General features: G+C 38.4%; 2 protein-coding genes across 2 annotated transcripts in view; both read right to left on the bottom strand.

Moving 5' to 3' along the window:
* LOC149954187 (uncharacterized) overlaps positions 1-9,311 on the bottom strand; it is a 192,001-nt gene extending 182,690 nt beyond the window's left edge. The window contains exon 1 of the mRNA XM_090169862.1: positions 9,118-9,311. The gene's annotated coding sequence lies outside the window, so the exon portion shown is untranslated. The remainder of the gene's footprint in view (positions 1-9,117) is intronic.
* An 8,392-nt stretch (positions 9,312-17,703) lies between these two features.
* LOC149954186 (uncharacterized) lies at positions 17,704-18,386 on the bottom strand. Its single transcript, XM_090170292.1, has 2 exons — positions 18,307-18,386; positions 17,704-18,229 (listed from the first exon to the last, which is right to left on the bottom strand). Exons 1-2 carry the CDS (start codon positions 18,316-18,318, stop codon positions 17,732-17,734), a joined length of 510 nt encoding a protein of 169 aa, XP_090026418.1. The 5' UTR covers positions 18,319-18,386; the 3' UTR covers positions 17,704-17,731.
* Between the last annotated feature and the right edge of the window lie 1,517 nt (positions 18,387-19,903).

Here is a 19,903-nt window from a genome sequence, read left to right as displayed (position 1 = left end):
GCCTATGGATGCTCCCTCACCCTTTCTAGAATCAGATGACACATGCCACTCTTTATCTTTGGAAGATAATTTTATCATGTCGTCCCTCAGTACGGACAGCATTCAGCGCTTAGCTGAGAACGTACAAGTTGCCCGACGGGACGCGGAGGAACTTGCAGCCGCAGCCGCAAGGGCAGCCGAAATGTTCGAGGAAGCTAAAGCGTTGTTAGCTGCTCGTACGGCTAGTAGTAGTAGTAGTAGTAGGCCACCTCATAATATTTCCCCTCAGCGTAATAATGACCCTATAGCGGTCGCAGGCCCCTCACGAGCTCCGCAGTATTCACCTCCATCGTCTCAGACTGCTGAGAAAAACGCGAACCCCGAGAACGCAAATTTGACTGCCCCCACTTCGTCTCCTCCTCCTCCTCCTCAAGTTGGAGGTGGGTTGGTTGACGTTCCAATAACGCCTCCGTCCTTTCCTAATTTACCAGGTTCTGTTAAAATATTGAATAATAATATCCAAAATTTCCCAAATTTTGGACTAATGGGACGGACTTTAAATGTCCGGTTAGAAAATAATATAGAAAATGGTATTTATATATTGATGGAAACCCTATTAGAGGACTGTTTGCCTTCAGATATGGTTTCGGTTTCATTCGTGAACGTCACTAACCCCGGTTTTCAAATTAACGTCAGTTTCCGGCGTCGGGACCAATTAGACTTGCAATGGTTGATGACGTATATCGATGAAAAAAGCTATAGATCCGAGAACGATGGTAGTTTTTTTGAAGGAATAGTTACGGTTACGTTTAATCGAGTCAGATTACCGCAAGGAGGAATTAGATCAGTTGGGTTAGGGATTTCCCTTGAAAAAGAGTTTTCTTTTTATAAACATTGCACGATAACGATAAATAACCAGGATAAAATTTGTTTAGCACGCGCTCTTGTAGTAGCCATAGCTCATAGAGAATACATGGAAAATAAAAATGATGGAGAACTTAAAAGAAAATATACTACTATAAGACAGTGTAGAGGAAAAAATATTGAAATGCTATTACAGACCCGCGAAGCTAGGACCCTTTTGGCTTATTCTGCATTAACAGACGAAGAATGCGCGGGTCCGGACGCTTTAACTCGGTTCCAAGAAATCTTGCCCGAATACAGTATTATCGTTTTTCGATTACGCGATCCCGTACCCTTAGTTATTTTCGGCGACGTCGAAGAAGAGAGGGAACTAGAAGGACCTCTCCGCAAACGTCTTTATCTTCTAAATATTGACACACATTTCAACGTAATTACTAACCCCAAACCCCTTTTCGCGTTTAATTACTTTTGCGAAAAATGTTTAGTAGGTTTTAATCATCTCGCTGACCATAAATGCCTTCTTTTCTGTCACGCTTGTTGTAGAAAACAAGATTGCAGGAAGGACGTAGATAAAATAACTTGCCAAACATGTTTAAGAGTTTTCCCTAATCAAAATTGTTACGATTACCATTTATCAGGACCCGAGCCCTTATGTAATAAAATTTACGTTTGTAATCTTTGCGGAAAATTTATCAGTATGTTTAAGCGTAAGGCAGTACACGTTTGCGGAGAGACCTATTGTCTTTCGTGTAGTGAGTTTAACCCCGCAGGTCATCTATGTTACATGCAACCTTTAGAGACCGACCGTAAAGATTCTGCCGATAAAACTACTCGTTCTCGAATAAATAGCAATAATAAACGGGTCCACGACTCCGACAATGAACAATCACCACCAACTAAGAGAAGTACTCCAAAAACGGAAGTCTTTGTTTTTTATGACTTGGAATGTAAACAAACAAATCGTACTGACGCCAATGCTTTGATTCACGAACCAATTTTATGCGTCTCGCAAAAAGCGTGTAAATTCTGTTTCGAAGAAAAAGATAGTCAGTACGCATGCGCTAAATGCGGTAGTGGTCCTCGGGAGAAAATATTTCTCTCAAAAGACCCCGTCGGCGACTTTCTAGAGTATCTTCGTACGCTTAACAGAGTGGCTGATAAGATAATATGTATTGCCCATAACGCTAAAGGTTACGACGCGCAATTTATAGTACGTAAAATGGTCGATTTAAAGTGGACCCCTAAAGTCTTGACAGACGGGACCAAATTCATGAATGTACAGTATAAAAAATTAAAATTCTTAGATTCCTTAAATTTTATGCCCTTTGCCCTTTCTCAATTCGTTTCCACATTTGGTTTAGATAATAATTTAAATAAGGGACATTTCCCGCATTTACTGTTTAATACCGTAGACCATGAATTTGATCCAGCCCGTTCGAACGAAACCAATTACGTACTACATAATGACATGCCTCCGATGGACGCGTACGACCCTAATCGTTTAAGCGGTAAGGCCTACGATGAATTTATCCAGTGGTATAACGATTCCCGGTCCGAAGCTTGCGGAAATTCGGACCCCAACTTTAATTATTTTGATTATAAAAGAGATTTAATCCGGTACTGTCGCCAGGACGTAAACATTCTTTTGCAAGGCTGTTTATCATATCGTTCTATTTTCATGGATAAATTTGAAATAGACCCGTTCTTAACTGCGATAACGATTGCGGGAGTATGCAGTTTTATCTTTAGGAAACACTTTTTACAGTCCGATACGATTGGTGTAGTGCCCCCTTTCGGCTATCGTATGAACTGCAACCAGAGTTTTGTAGCGATCGAATGGCTTGAATGGATGTCTCACTTACGAGGGAAGGAAATTCAGTCTGCTTTTAATGGATTTGAACCTAGAATTCTTAACATTAACGTGGACGGACTTCTCGATAACGAAGTGTTTCAATATCACGGATGTTATTTTCACGGGTGTAAAAAGTGTTTTCCTATCAATAGAAACTTAGCGTTATACGGCGACAACACTCAGACCCATAATTCGCGATACGCGTCAACCATTGCTACCACTAACCGCTTGAAACAATTGGGATACACTGTCCATGAAAAATGGGGATGTACTTTCAAAGCTGAGCGGAGTACTAACCCCGCCATCAACGCATATCTTTCTACCGAAAATTTAAAATTAAAAATTAAAGAACCAATCCGCCCCCGCGAAGCCTTTTTCGGAGGACGTACGTCAGCCTTGAAATTACATCACAAGTGTAAAGAGGGGGAGGAAATTAAATACATTGATATTTGTTCACTCTATCCGTGGTGTAACAAGTATTGCAAGTTACCCGTGGGACACCCTAAAATACATGTAAAAGCTCCTTTCCCTGACATTTCTACCGTAAACGGATTAATAAAAGCCACAATGTTACCGCCTCAAGCTCTCTACCATCCCGTTTTACCCCAAAGAATAGGATCGAAACTAGTGTTTGCCAACTGCCAAAAATGTAGTGAGTCTCGAAACCAGCAGGATTGTCCCCACGAAGACTCAGAGCGACAAATAACTGGTACTTGGGTTGCAGACGAGGTACAGTTGGCAATCGAAATGGGTTACAAGGTCATTTCTATTCACGAAATTTGGGAATACGAGGTAGTAAAATACGACCCGATATCGAAAGAGGGCGGTCTTTTCTCCGAGTACGTCAACGCGTTTCTTAAACTCAAACAGGAATCCAGCGGCTTACCCGCGGGAATAGAGACCGATGAAGAGATTAAGAAATACGTTGACGAATATTACGAAAAGGAAGGAGTAAAACTTGATCCTACCAATATTAAAAAGAACCCTGGTCTTCGTACCATCGCGAAGCTTTGTCTTAACTCTTTTTGGGGTCGTTTTGGTTTAAACCCTCGCAAAGACCAATCGGCTATTATTAGCGATCCCAAAAAATTTTTCGATTTATTCTTAGACCCAGACATAGAAGTTAAATCGGTTATTCCCTTAAGTCAAACGCATTGCGTGATCAAGTGGGCGTTTTTGAAAGATATTGATCTTGTTTACCCAAACACGAACGTAGTAATTGCTGCCTATACGACCGCAATGGCTAGGATCAAGTTATACTCTTATTTAAGGAGATTAGGCCAGCTTACGTATTATTATGATACGGATAGTTGCATTTATCTAAAAGAACGAGATGGAATAGAGATTGATACGGGCAACTATCTCGGAGACATGACCGATGAGTTGGCAAAGTACGGAAAAGGCTCGTACATCCAAGAATTGGCAACAGGTGGCGCAAAAAATTACGCCTTTAAAGTACTGAACCCTACGACCGGTAAAGTCTCCTACGAAATGAAAGTCAAAGGGTTCCGTATAAATCAAGGCATTAAAGATTTGGTTAATATGGACACGCTTAAAAGATTAATAGGTGTCGACGGAGAAACGAACGAGCCAGTAACCGTACCCCAGCCGAGGCAGATTTTGCGTCTACCCGATCATACGGTCGTTTCCGTCGACCGTACTAAAATCTATAGACCCGTCGTAGACAAGGTACGGTTACTGGACGACTTCACTACGGTACCCTACGGCTATAAAGCGAATCTATTTGCTCCTGAGGCCGGGGACGTAGAGCCCTCCAATCGCTAATTCTCGTTTAAAATTAGTCTCTCCACTCTAAAGTGAATATAGGTTTCAGTCTTACGACTCTAAAGTAAATATAGTCTTGCGACTCTAATGTGAATATCAAACCTATACGGGGTAAGGGATGAAATAGGTTATTCGATTATATTTTTCCTCCGCTGAAGAGTCCCATAAATTTAACCGAATTTTAATTTACATTTTCATTTGTACGCTAGTACTCGAAGAGAGATAACCATGCAATTTATTCATCCGTTTAATTGCGTAACGGCAGGCCCGAGTCAGAGTGGCAAAAGCTATTTAATTGAATCTATAATTAATCACGAAGAGGAAATGTTTGTTCCGGGTTTCAAAGAAATACATTGGTATTACGGAGAATGGCAAGCTCTATACGATAAAATGAAGCACAGGGTAGTTTTTAAAGAAGGATTGCCTGTTTTATCTGATTATGACGGAAAAGATCCTATATTATTAGTTATCGACGACCAGATGAGCGAGAGTAAAGGTCAAATTGGTGATTTATTCGTGAAAGGCACCCATCACCGTTCTCTAAGCGTTATTTTTATTACACAGAACTTATTCCATCAATCAAAAGATAGCAGATCCATATCCCTGAATTCGCATTACATAATTTTATTGAAAAGTCCCCGAGACCGTCAGCAAGTGGCTTATCTCGCTAGACAAATGTTCCCTGATAAGTGGCGTTTTGTAGTTGACGCTTACGAAGACGCGACTTCGAGACCTCACGGTTACCTAGTATTCAATTTAACTCAAACTTGTCCCGAAGATCAAAGAGTCTTGACTAATATTTTACCGGGAGAAACGTGCTACGGTTATCTCCCTAAATAAATAAATAGAACTTACATTTCGTAACTTCAATCAGTTATGAATCATGTCTCGTAGAGTACGTATCGAGAGAGACGCTCTCCGATATCTCGGTCGTTGCAAACCCGTTCAAAGAAAAGCCATTTTAGCTAAAGCCGACAAATCCCTCATAGACGCTATCAGTGAATGTATTCATAACACTTTAATTGGTAACGTAAAACTATCAAATACCCAAAAAACCAGGTTATCTCGTCATAAAAATACCCTTCGAAAACTAGCTAGTAAGCGGGTAGCTTGGAAAAGTAAAAAGAAATTGTTAGTTCAGTCTGGGGGCGGATTTTTCTCGTTTCTTCTACCCGTCGTTTCAACCCTTCTTGGTTCTATATTTGGTAGTAAACAATGAAACACGCCAGAAAAATGATTCTCGTCCCTAGCGGCGTTTTAAAGCCAGACCCGTTCCCGCACCCCCTCGCTCTGACAGTCTCTGAATTAGACGTTAAGATGGACCAAATATTAAATATGAAAGATTTAGACGACGCCTCGAAATGGATTTTATACGAACAAGCTTTAATGACACACGGAAATCTACGTAAGCAAGCTTCGGCTCCTAAAGAAATCGAAATTGCCCCCGCATTCGACTCGCTAAGTAGGGACTGGATAGACGATTTGCCTTTGATATATTACCAAAAAGCGCAAAGCATGGTGGATCAGTTGGAAACTGTACCCGAAAGAATACGGTGGGATGAAAACGGGGAGCTCGTAATAAACGGTCGACCTATTAAAGGTTCCAATATTAGCGAAATTACCAAAGCGTATTTAAATCCTAAAACCCACCCAAAACCTATCGGATATTTCGCGTTTATTTCCAATTTAACCCAATTTAACTCTTCACCGGCAATCCAAGGCTTTCCCTCCCCGCTAGCTCCGAGAACCCGACAACGACGTTCTCCCGTTAAACGCGAGTATCCGGTTCCTCAAAGTGGGCGTGCGCGCAGGACAGATAAGCCCCGTCCCACTCGTAGCCTTAACCGAGATCACTCCTCCTCCACGTCTGACTCTTCTCTTCACTCTTATAAACAAACAAGGAGTCGCGCGCAAAAGTCTAAAGTATGGGCGAAGCTATTTTAGAAAAAATATATTTTAACCCGAAGCATCCGGCTTCTTTCGGAGGCGCTGAAAGGTTATTCCAGTCCGTAAAGTCTCACGGCTTAAGTAGGGAAACTGTAGAAAAATGGTTAAGAGGAATCGACGCTTTTACGATGCATAGGCCGAAATATAAAAAGTTTCAACGAAATAAAATAGTAATTAGTAATATAAGGGAACAATACCAGGCTGATATTAACGATATGCGCTCGTTAGAGGCAGATAATGACGGATACAAATACATTTTAACAATTATAGACTGTTTTAGTAGAAAAGCGTGGGGGTTACCTCTTAAAACTAAATCGGGGAAAGAGGTTTTGAAAAATATAAAAATTGTTTTTAAAGACGGAATTCCATATAAATTTCAATCGGACAAGGGCACGGAATTTAGGAATAAAGAAGTACAAGGATATTTCAAAAAGAATAAAGTTAAATTTTTTAGTACCGAAAATGACGAAATAAAAGCCTCTATCGTAGAAAGGTTTAATAGAACGTTAAAAACAAAAATGTATAGATATTTTACCCATCACTCCACAAATAGATATTTGGAAGTCTTACAGGACTTGGTCGAAGCGTACAATTCCTCTTATCATAGCTCAATTAAAATGGCCCCTAATGACGTTTCGGAAAATAACGTATTACGTGTGTACAATAATATCTACTCTAAATATTATGCCAAGAAACTGAAAATGAAACCGCAATTCCAAGTAGGGGATTTGGTTAGAATAAATACAACTAAAATGATATTTCAAAAGGGTTTCGAAGCTAATTATACCGAAGAAATATTTAAAGTCGTAGCTATAGTTAAAAGACATCCACCCGTTTATAAAATAAAAGACTTGGCAGAAACCGATATAAAAGGAACGTTCTATTTTCGAGAGCTTCAAAAGGTCAGTGCGCCTCGTTCGTTCAAGTTAAACAAGATTTTACGTCAGAGAACTAAAAACGGAGTAAAACAATTGTACGTTAGTTGGCTAGGATATCCTCCATCGTTTAATAGTTGGGTTAATCAAGATGACGTCTGGGATTTACATAACTCTTCCTAGTAATACTAGAGATAAGAATAAGAATAATTCAGAAAATACTCTAGCCTCGTATTCTACAACGTTGGCCAAACCCATTAGTTTACGCGGAGATTGGGAAATTGCTCTGGTAGAAATTATTTATCCTTTATCTTTTTATAACGTAAGCGAGCCAATGGGATGTGGAATAGAAATTAAGGAATTACTATCGAAACCTCCAGCCCACATAGTAGATTACAAATATACCTACGACTTCCGCGAGATACCTCAGGGCTACTACAAAAATCCTCATGAACTTTTGGCAGTACTTAATGAAAGTATTAAAAGTTTGAACCTTGATTTAAAGGAAAGCGCTAATTCAGAGTTCGATAATGATTCATTAGGAAAATTTGAATATAGTTTAGAAAGTGGACACGTACAATACACTTCCTATAGTAAACATTATTATCAACTCGAGTTATCGCCAAAGTTGAGGAAAATTTTAGGATTTAGAGATAATGTTACTGATATTTCACCTAAGGTAGCATTCAGATCAGATTCCCCTATGCAATTAAACTTATTCATCCCCGATCTTATGTTCGTGTATTCCGATTTGGTAGGAAATGAAATGGTTGGGGATACATTAGCCCCCCTTTTGCGAACAATTGTTGTAGACCAAAACGCCCCCAATGGATCAACCGTTTCAAAAACTTTCGATTCTCCGCATTACCTTAAACTGAGTAGAAATTATTTTGACTGTATCGACATTAATATAAGAACTAGTTTAGGTGAATTCGTGCCATTTCAGTTTGGTTCAGTCACGTGTAAAGTACATTTACGACGAGCTCAGTAAAAAAAAAAAAGAATGGCTTATCAGTACGTTGATAGAAATTGTCCCTACATGCAATATTATTTAAATCAGGCGGGGGGAGGAGTAGATTTACCTTATTTCTCTGGGTTTGCGGGACAAAAAGGACACGGAATTGGTAGCTTTTTTTCAGGGCTAGCTAGGTTTGTATTCCCATTCCTAAAACAGTCTGCCAAATACGTGGGAAAAAGGGCTCTTTCTACAGGAAAGAAAGTACTCGGAGACGTCTTGCAAGGTCAGGACTTAAAAACGTCAGCCAATAAACGAATGACAGAAACTGTGGACGAAATGGCAGCGCAAGAAGGTTCGGGTCGTCGCAAGAGAAGAAAAACTACTAAGAAACCATTGAAGAAGAAAAAGAGTTCAGTTAAACGCCGCAAGTTCACGCGTACGGTTCGCGATATTTTTGCTCTCTAAAAAAAATGGAAGTACTTAAAAGCGAATTAAATATTTTCAACGAACTACCAACTCAACTCAGCGTTGAAAAAGGTCAAACGGTATGGTGTAAGCCAATTTCATCTATCGACAGCAGTTCTATCATCGAATTCGTGGTACCGGGTACGGGAGACTCTTACACAGATTTGGCAATGACAATGATATATTGTAAAGTAAAAATCGTCAAAACCAACGGTGACAACTTGGATGCCGGGTCTAACGTTTCGCTCGTGAACAATTCTCTGCATTCGCTATTCAAACAATGCGAAGTGAAACTCAATGATACGACGGTTTCACCATCGGCCTCAAATTACCCCTATAGGGCCTATATCGAAACCTTGCTCAACTTTGGGTACGATGCAAAAAACACTCACCTTGCGACATCTGGATGGTACGATGACACGGCTGGAAGTATGGATCTGATAACAAACGCCGGATTCATAAAACGTCAGGTTCTAGCTGCTGAATCAAAAGAAATTGAACTTTACGGGAACATTTTTTGTGACATTTTTAATTTCAACAAATATTTAATTAATGGCGTACAACTTAAGGTTTCACTCACTAGAAATAGCGATAATTTTACCCTTTTTAGCGACTCTGTCGACGCGTATAAAGTCGAATTTATAGACGCTGCTCTAATTGTACGTAAAGTTAAAATTATGCCTAAAATTTTATTAGCCCATCAGCAAGGATTATTACGTAGCAATGCCAAATATCCCTTTACTCGTACTGAAATTAAAGTTAAAACATTAGCTAGTTCTATTCAGAACGATAGTTTTGACAATATATTCTTAGGTCCGATGCCCAACAGAGTCATTATTGGTTTAGCCACCAACAAAGCGTATAAGGGCTCCGTTAAGTCTAATCCTTATAATTTTGAAAATTTCGACCTAAATTATCGGGCTCTATACGTTGATAACGAACAAATCCCTTCGAAAGCGTTGACCCCTAATTTTAATAGTAAACAATTTACGCTGGCCTATCATTCGCTATTCTCGGGATCTGGGATACTCTACCAAGACGGGGGAAATCACATTGCGTTGGCTCACTTTCCTCTAGGCTTTGCCCTATATGCTTTTGATTTAACCCCCGACAATTCGGCCAGTGACGTCACGTTTTGGAACCCCGTAAAGAGAGGGCAACTACGTTTAGATTTAGGATTTGGTACCCCTTTAAAAGATTCTACGGTCGTTATCGTGTACGCTGAATTTCAATCTTGTTTACAGATAGATAAAAATAGGAACATTATTCGAGACTATTAAAATGACTACGACAAACGTGGACTTATCTCAGGCACTGTATAAAACACCGAACTTTTTAGGCGTGTTTTCTTCAGATAATTTAAAACCCATGGTGAAATATCCGCAATCGCTTATCATTAATTTTGATAAAAGGGGCGAAACAGGTTCTCATTGGATTTGCGTCTACGTCGATGGCCGAAAACGGGGATTCTATTTTGATTCAATGGGGCTTCCCCCATTTTTACCCACAATCAGAAAATATTTAAATTCAATGTGTAAGACGTGGACATTTAGCAAAAGACGATTGCAAGGACTAACTAGTAACGTTTGCGGCGAATATTGCGTAATGTATATTTTGCATAGAACTAAAGGACAGAGTACAAAAACGTACTACCAAAAGTTTTCCAAAAATTGGGAAAAAAACGACAGCAAGATATTTTTATCTTTCGCAAATCATGCTAGAAAAATCATCACATCGAATTTAGCGAATCCATTAGCTAGAGAGAGAGGTATGGTGACTGACTGGAAAAAATCCGGTTCCAGAGGATAAAACAATATATTCCCACGCTATCTGGTATCTTTTAGAGATATGACCCGACCTCTCTCGAAAACATGCGCGCGCTTCTATGGGCGCCAAACCATTTACTTTCGAATAAAATAAACCATCCAAAAACAAAAAAATTAAAATAGAATCAGAAAGTATTGGTAAACTAGTTAGGACAACGTGGGTGGTTTACGCAATCTAGCATGAAAACAAAACATTGGTAGAAATATATTATTGCATTATTCCTGTACGTTCTATTTAAAGTACTTTCTAAAAGTCATTGAAATCTGTGACCGTCTTGAACCATTGAAATATGTTTTCTACCCGTCATTAACAAAATATCTTTAGTACACGCAAAATAAGATTGGTGAAAAAAACATTGCCTTAGATAATTTAACAGGGATTTAGTTAGCTTTGGGTCTTGTAATGATAAAAAAAAAAAGATTGAAATTTGACTCTGCCATTTTATTTAATAATATAAACTCATGTACGCGAAAAAAACAATTGTAAACAATTTTTCCTATGTAACTTTTTTAATAAATACTTTAAAAAAACGTAACAAAAAAAAGACTCTTTATTGAAAATCGCTTACCCTTTTTTTTCCAGAATTTCGATAAGTCAACCAGTCCAATGCAAGAACGTACTACAATGCGGACTCTTATCTGTAAATTTGTTAGACTTTGCACGAACCTAAACCATCTTCTCGTGACGCACGCTAAGAGGAAGATGGTGGAAATTCCCAGTCTCACGAAATTAATTATCTACGAACACTATTTAACCAATGGAAAAATTTACAGACTTTACCCACTTATTTACACACTGAATAGATTCCACACTCAATCACTAACTTAGATTTCATCACGGAAAAGAAGGAGATAGGATATAGGGGCTAGGAGTTGGTGGGGATGGAAAATGGTATAAAAAGGGAGTAAATCAATTAGAACAAATTATTTCAACCTTTTTCTTTGCTTGGAGCAAAAACTAAATTGAAATCAAAATGAGGTAAATATTATTTTAAGATTTAAATAACTTTTAGAACAAAAATTTTAGATTTTAATTTTCTTCATGTAGAATTGAAGAATTGAAGGGAATTGTATTGCAAAGCGCGAGCGATGATACAATTAAATTTGAGATTAGAATAAGGTAATAAATTAAATTTCACGAATTATTTATACTGTACTAAAGTTAAAATTTTATGTATTGTTCTGTTAGCTTTGAGGTTGGAGAGCCCAGGAAGCTTCTTCAAGTCTGGGAACATCAATTATATTGGGACGATGAGGGCGAAATACATTCCAGTAGGATACTACTCATCGTCCCAATTATTTTATAATAAAAAAATTAACATTTATCACGATTCTTTTATTTTCCTATCCAACAATAATCATTTCAGTATATATCAAACATTACAATAACAAGGATTATATGCAATTGCAATTGCTAAAATAGTGTATTCTACCGAGTTAATAGTCTCTAAGATTTCCTCCTGGGGGGTTCCCCCCGAAACAGGATTAATTTTTATCAAAGTTGTATCAGAAGTAAATTAGTGCGAAGTAAGCGCAATGTATTTTCAGCTATTCTAATTTGCCTAATTTAACACGTGACGAATTTTTTTCGCTAACCGATGAGCAGTAACCTCTATTTTTGGTTACATTTTACATTCTCCCGTGACGTCAATTGGTTTCAGCCAATGAGAAATCAGGATTTACTTGAAGTTTCGAGTGTTATTTGATCTCTAGATATACGACTCAGCGTTCTTTTAGTTCCTGGACCTCATCGAGAAGAGACACGTAGATTTTCGCGCTCCGTACCCCGCCTTCTCGACTCTATTTACAGGCAAAGGCTTAAGGATTTCCGTAAAAGTAAGTGACTTTATTATTTTACTGTAGAGGGAAATTAGGCCTTGTTTAAATTGAAGTAAATAGACTTAGATTCTAGTCAAATAGTCTTAGAGTCTAACCAAAATAAATAGAAAAAACATTTATTGAAATTTAGGCTTAACCAATTAGGCTTAAGAATGTTGACAATAGCTTATAGAAACTATCAGTTTACAGTATGGACATCGAAGCGTATCGACTTGAAACTTTTCGTCACTGGAGAAACCCCCACGTTACTAAGGAACAACTAGCGAAGGCTGGATTCTACTATATTCAGCGGGGCGATGAAGTACGATGTTACAAGTGCCATGGCGTATTAGAAGGATGGGAATCAGGAGACGTACCAGAATGGGAACATGCTAGATTCTTTCCACACTGTCCGTCGAGGGATAATTCACCATCGGAAAAAAAGTACCTTTCGCAAGAATGGGAGATCCCGGCACCACCAAGGGCAGCGGCACTGGAGGATGACGATTTCATATCTATTCCGGTCAGACGTGGTGAGGTAGAACTTTTATTAAAATTATTTATACAATCCGCACTTGCAGAAGGTAGTTCGTTTCAGCCCATTAAATGAAATTGTACATATTCCTTACGAAGATCGAGTTAATTTTTTTTATATTGATAAAATGCGATTTAAACGCGTTATTTATAATGTCGGTCTAATATTAGAACCTGTTTTACGCAATCATGTAATTAAAAGTAAAATAAAATTGGAAATTAATTAAATTGAAAATAACTTGTTATTATTGCCTAGAGATTAGAAATTAAGGAGTTCTGAAGCGATAAGCAAACGGGTAAAAATCTAATCTCCAGATATCTGCGCTAGGAAAACAAATTCTGGAGAATGGGGATGGGGGAAAGCAACTGGTGATTAGAAGGGGTGAACGCAATGGGGGAAAGGAGCTGGTGAACGAGAGATAAAGTATCCAGTGAATGGGGGGTTGGGGGAAAGCAACCCGTGAACGGGAGAATCTGGTGAATAGAAATTCTGGTGATTAGAAATTCTGGTGATTGGAAATTCTGGTGATTGAGATGGGGGCGCGGGTGGGGGAGGAACGGGAGAGGCGCGGGTGAACGGCGGGAGCCAAGCTCTTTGTGTCTATCCGGTGATTGAGAATGAAATTCTCAATCACCGGATAGACACCCTTCTCTCTAATAAGGATGTATTTGGAACTGTTTCAGCTTAAATTAAGTCTTAAATGTGTTTATTCTTGTATGCTTATTTAAAACTTGATTTTACAAGATTTTTGCACCGTAATTAAGACTCAGAATAAGTATGAATTGAATCTGATTTAAGGCTGTATTTGGAACTGCCACGTGGCAGCTTTAAATAAAACTTTTTTAAGTTTAAAAGTGACAGTCACGATTTTGGTAAGGGAAACTACAATAATTCAAGAAAGGAAATCCACATTGATTCCTCCACTCACTTGTCAGTAGTAGCGGGTGAGTTGAGAAGTATGCCTGTTTTTCCCCATTTTCCTACGATGAGTTAAAAGAGCGCCAGAGAGCTTCAAGGTGTGGTCTACTAGCCCCTGGAAGTAGGCTGCAACCAGCACTAAACCAAGCAGCAGGGACTTTAATTACTTTTTAAGGTTACTTTTTTAAGTTGGTTACAAAGTCCTTTATTACCTATCACACGAACCCGAACCTTAATGTTCGCGTTTCCCTGCTGCTTGGTTTTGGGCTTGTCGCAGCCTACTTCCAGGGGCTAGTAGGCCACACTTTGAAACTCTCCGGCGCTCTTTTAACTAATCGTAGAAAAATGGGGAAAAAACAGGCATACTTCTCAACTCACCCCCTACAACTCCTTACAATTTTTGCATACACTTTTGAAACACCCTATATATAATTTTATAAGAGTTTCCAAGAAAATATTTTTGGTCGATACTTTTAAATTAAATTTAAAAACCTGGCATTCTAAATTGACACCAATTTAATTAGAAAAAAATATCCTTTGTATAAAAAAAAAGGTTTAGACATGGGCCATCTTTTTATATAAGTTCCTATCTGAATAGAAAAAGTAAATACCTATCAGATGTAGGATATAGTAAAAAGAAGGGACAGTAAAAAGGGAAAAGATTAAGCCTTGGGTCGTCTGCTTTTATTCCCGCTTCTCTCTTCAACGCTTGTTGAAAGAACCTTTTAAAAGACAAACTTTTAAGGAGTTTTTAAAGGGCTGGCCTGGTTTTTATTTCATTGAATTCTGCGGATGGAACAATGAAAACGCATTAGGATAGAGAGAGAGAGAACGGGGGCGCTCCCTCGCGGTCGGAGCAAGAAATAAAATATAAAACAGGAGCGCCGTCTCTCGGCGACACTAAAAAACAGAATAAAGCCCAAAAAAAACTATTACCGGCACCGTTCTAAAAAGGGCTCTGTGGAAATAAAAGCGCTCTAGCTATGCTGTTTTCTTTCCACAAAGAATCCTCAAAAAATAAAATAAATGTAAGTAAATAGTGTACCTGTTGTCTTCGGGACATTGGGGTTATTGGTCCCCGACTCAAAAAGCGGCGACCGTATTAAATATTAACTTATTCGAATGAAATTATATAACTTAAATTCTGGAGAGTTTACCTTTCAACCCCTCTAGCATTATTCTTTGTATGGCGCCATCTAGTAAAAGTTGTAGGAACGTTTTCTTTGATCTTCCGATAAAACAAACTACCTCAAAATGTACTTGTATTAAGGTGTTAATAGAGAGTTTTAGCAACCCGTTTCTAGACGTAACCGCGAACGTCTACGTCTCTTCCCGATGTGTGGGTAAAAATTTCGTTCAGCAAAAATTGTTTTAAATTTTTAACACACAGCTGAGTGAAATATCTATGTTTCAAATAGAATAATGATAAGTGCGAAAGCGACATGAAAAAATGGTGTGAATGAAACTGCATTTTGATATAAAAAGTGACACACAACAATTTAATTGCAGTACGACCTAACTAGTTAAAAAATGACATTTTCTGTTAGTGTCACTCGTCGTATGCTTTTTCAAATGCCGGATACCTATGTTCTCAATTTTCCCAACGTCAGATAAATTTCTCAGATCTAGCATAGACGTTCGCGTTTACCCCTAGAAACGGGTGCTTGAAACTCTCTATTTACGGTACATGGGCAAGCCCTTTTTGATATTTTTATCTAGCTTTATTTAATTTTTTTATCAATTGTTCTAACTTTACATAAGACTTCTTAATAATTCTTCTCATAAATAGGTCTTGGATCGTGTTTACCGCCAATATTCTGACAAAATTATATTATACCATTAATTTTCTAAGGGTATAAATTCATTAGAGAATCCACGTTGTCGATTTTTTTTTTCTTTCTTTTTCCAGAACCTGATAGTGATGAAGAGCGTTGATCTAGTTAGGAGATCCGTCGTTGGGAGTCGCCCTAAGTCGCGGCGCAGTTGCCCTAATGGTTTTGCTATTTCCCATTAACGTCGCGCGTCGGATTAGTCCCAGCTTTTTGACTAAAAGTAAGTTATATTGGAGCCTTGTCTAAAAGCTATTAAGGCCCCCCACGCGCTACTCTCTATTAGGTTCCGAGACCAGACCCCTTTTTGGTTCGCCGGCGCAACTATTGTTCCATCAAAGGAAGCCAGCGATAAAACGTACTTCAGAGTCAAATTGATTATTAAGGAATCGCGATGTAAGAGCTAGTCAATCTAACTCGTAACTACGTATCGACGTAGATTCGCCTTTGATCGCGTTAGTTCCGTATTGGGACACGAAGCCGCGCTGTCGCCGTGTTGACAGGCTCGTGGAAAGAGCGCGTGTTGACAGAGCCGTCACTTTGGTCGAGTCTCGAGAGGACGGAAGACTCGACGGCCCAAGTGACAGTTCGATCGTAGGCGTATACGAGGGTAAAGTCTGTTTCGATGATCGTAAGTCTGTCCGTCGTCCTGGATGTTCCCGGTTGTCGCGATCCGGACACATTTCCCCGCAAACCTGTACGGAATAAATGCATCATTTTCGGTGCATTTGGGCATCGCGGAAGGAATATAACGCGTAGATGGGATATCTCTTCACGCGGGAGCGGCCATTAGTGAAACTTTTGACAGGTATTCGCTTCCGTCTACCTGTACTATATAGCTCGCTTATAGTAGCTTCTTACGCGGATTAACGGGGTTTTCTCAGGAAATATCAGGTATGGTCACCGGAAATGGCCTTTTAAGCTGTATATAGATACGCATATATATGTTTATATATGTATGAATAGAATTGAAACTGATTTTTCTCGAAATAAATTTACTAAGCTCGAAAAGGATTCTTTTGGAATAACATTTACTAAGCTCGAAAAGAATTTTTACCAAATAAAATTTACTTGGCTCGAAATTTATTTGGCTCGAAATCAATTAATTTACTAAGCTCGAAAATTATTCGTCTCGTATAAAATTTGCCAAGCTCGAAAAGGATTATTTTCGTATTACATTTACTAAGCTCAAAAAGAATTCTTTTGAATACAATTTACTAAGCTCGAAAGGAATTCTTTTCGTATTACATTTACTAAGCTCGAAAAGTATTCTTTTCGAATACAATTTACTAAGCTCGAAAAGGATTCATTTCGAATACAATTTACTAAGCTCGAAAAGAATTCTTTCGAATACAATTTACTAAGCTCGAAAAGGATTATTTTCGTCTAAAATATACCAAGCTCGAAAAGGATTATTTTCATATCAAATTTACTAAGCTCGAAAAGGATTCTTTTCGTATATAATTTACCAGGCTCGAAAAGGATTATTTTTGTATAAAATTTACTAACCTCGAAAAGGATTAATTTCGAATATAATTTACTAAGCTCGAAATTGTTTTTCTCGGATAAAATTTACCTAGTTCGAAATTAATTTTTGTCGAATGAAATTTACTATTAAAAATTATTTTTGTCGAATAAAACGAAGCTTGAAAACGATTTTTGTCGAATAAAACTAAGCTTGAAATTAATAAAACTTACTTAGCTCAAAAATGATTTTTCTTGAATCAAATTTATGAAATTCGAATATGATTTGATATTAAAGTATTACAGTTTTTAGTTCATAGTGTTTGTGGTTTTTGGGAAATAAGTATTTTTGCAATCAAAGAGAATGTGTGTTATATGTTTTTAAGTAATTTGTAAAACTTGAATTTGTTAAATAAATATATAAATTTATTGGCATTCTTTTGGTAAACTAAAATTACACACTCGAGAAGAAAAAAATTGAACTGTTTCCAGACTTGTCGTAAACGTCCAAATTTAATCTGGCAAAAACATGAACGAGTTTAATTAATATTTCTAGATTTACTAATTTTATAATTTTAGAATATTTACCTTTTGAGTTAATTTCTAGCTACGTCGGTTACTTGCCGATTCCACCTCCGATGCCGCCAATGCCGAATCCGCCTCCGATACCACCTCCAATTCCGATGCCACTGCCGATGCCTCCTCCGATTCCGATACCACGGCCGATACCGCCTCCGATAGCACCACCTCCAATTCCACCTAAAATTCCACCTCCGATTCCACCTCCGATTCCACCTCCGATACCACCTCCGATACCACGGCCGATACCGCCTCCGATGGCACCACCTCCAATACCTCCAATTCCGTATCCTCCTCCGATACCACCTCCGATACCACCTCCGATACCACGGCCGATACCAATACCTCCAATACTGCCAATTCCGTATCCGCCTCCAATTCCGATGTGAGGGATGTGATGGTGGTGGATTTTAACGTTGTAAGCGTAGGAACGGCCGAGTCCGATGCCTCCCAGACCAATGCCACCTCCGTAGCCTCCTCCGATGAGACCTCCGCCCAGAGCGGATGCCATGATGGCGGCAAAAACGAAGGCAACCTGAAAGAGCGCAGTTTTCAAACACTAATTAATTCACTGATATCCATTTGATTGTCGAGATGAATAATGAGCATTACCAAGTATTGCATGATAATGATATTGATTGGAACTGTTCGAATCGGAAGCTGGTTCGAGAGTGATGCCAATGGTCGATTTCTCCCCGGTATTTATACCCCGAGAAAGAGTTGATACATTTCATACAATACGCAAAATTGGTTCGATCTGGAGCTGTAAGGGTTAGGCCGAATTAATCAAGTATTTCAATTATTTGTAACATGTCACCTCGAGAAACACCAAGAACGCGTTCTTACGAATCGGTCAAGGCATTGTGGTTCGTTCTCACCCCCCTCCTGTTTGTGTTTCCACGGTATTTTTACGCGCTGGTTTTAAATAGTGATATAAATTCGATTTCAACGCTTACACGCCTAGAATGAGCGGAGCAGCCGAGCGGAACATTCCAGTGGCCAACTGACTATTGAGGGTAACCTGGGAAACGTCGACCGTACTCACGTAATCAAGTGGGAGGGTGCACTTTCACGTATCACCTATTATCATTCAATTCTGGTATTATGATAAATAAAATCCTCTATCTATTAAGAATATTTCCCTATAATGGTATTGTCATGTAGGGAAAACAGACTTCGCGCAATAAGACTTCTACAATGGTAGGCGTTTTTAGTTTTAGACTGTCTTTTTTAATATAAATGCATAAACTTCCATAAGGGCCTAGCATAGAGTGAGACGATAACTCTGTATTTTAACCATGCACTCATACACTCGAATAGGTAGAATAGTCCATAATGAAAAGCGAGAAAAAAGCTAAACCCTAATTATAAACAAATTTGAAGAAATTAAAAAAATTACAAAAAACTCGTACCAATAGGTTCCGAGCGAATTTCTTGAAATTTGTTTAACGTTTAGCTTTTTTATCCCTTTTCATTATGAATTATTCTATTTATTCGCGTATTTAATGCAGTCCATAGTTAGTTCTTATTAACTTAACAAAAATACTATCCGTTGTTCGTTAATATTGCGTGAAATTCTAAACCCCTTTCAACCTTAAAAAGATCAACATTTTTAAATATTTATCCATTTTATTATAAAGTTACATGACATTACATTGCAACGCGTTGCATTGCATTACCAACATTACCATTACCATTACATTCCTAGTAAATAGTAATCAGCTATGCTAATACCCAAGGTACCACCCACGGCCCAAGTCATCTAGCGACTTTTATTGCCTTGAATTCAGGATAAATTGCGTAGGAGAGGGGTGGCCAGCCCTTCACGCTAAAAAAGGTTGGGTCAAAATCTACCCATTTCGGGTCAATTGTTACCCAAATTTTCGGTCAGTATTTCACCTACCAATAAATTTGGCCAAAATGAAAACAACGCAAGTTGGGTAAAAATAATCACCCAAAGTTGGGTAAATTAACAACTGCCCAAATGGTTGGGTAAGATAAAGGGTTGTGCTATTAATTTGACCCAAATAATTAGGTCATCGTATTTACTTAATTAATGGGGTCAATAGCCTAGTGCTGTTGTAAACCATCAAAGGCTTAAATTAAAATGTATATTCTTCATTGAAAACATTTCTTACTTAGAACAAAAGCTATAGGTTATTAATTTAATCCAGTTAGCTAATGAAGTTCTATTATACTCCTATTAGAT

The sequence above is a fragment of the Leiobunum rupestre genome, chromosome 3, assembly GCF_980474605.1.
Source record: "Leiobunum rupestre chromosome 3, qqLeiRupe1.1.hap1, whole genome shotgun sequence".
Lineage (NCBI taxonomy): Eukaryota > Metazoa > Arthropoda > Arachnida > Opiliones > Sclerosomatidae > Leiobunum > Leiobunum rupestre.
This window is presented reverse-complemented; position numbering and strand designations above follow the sequence as displayed.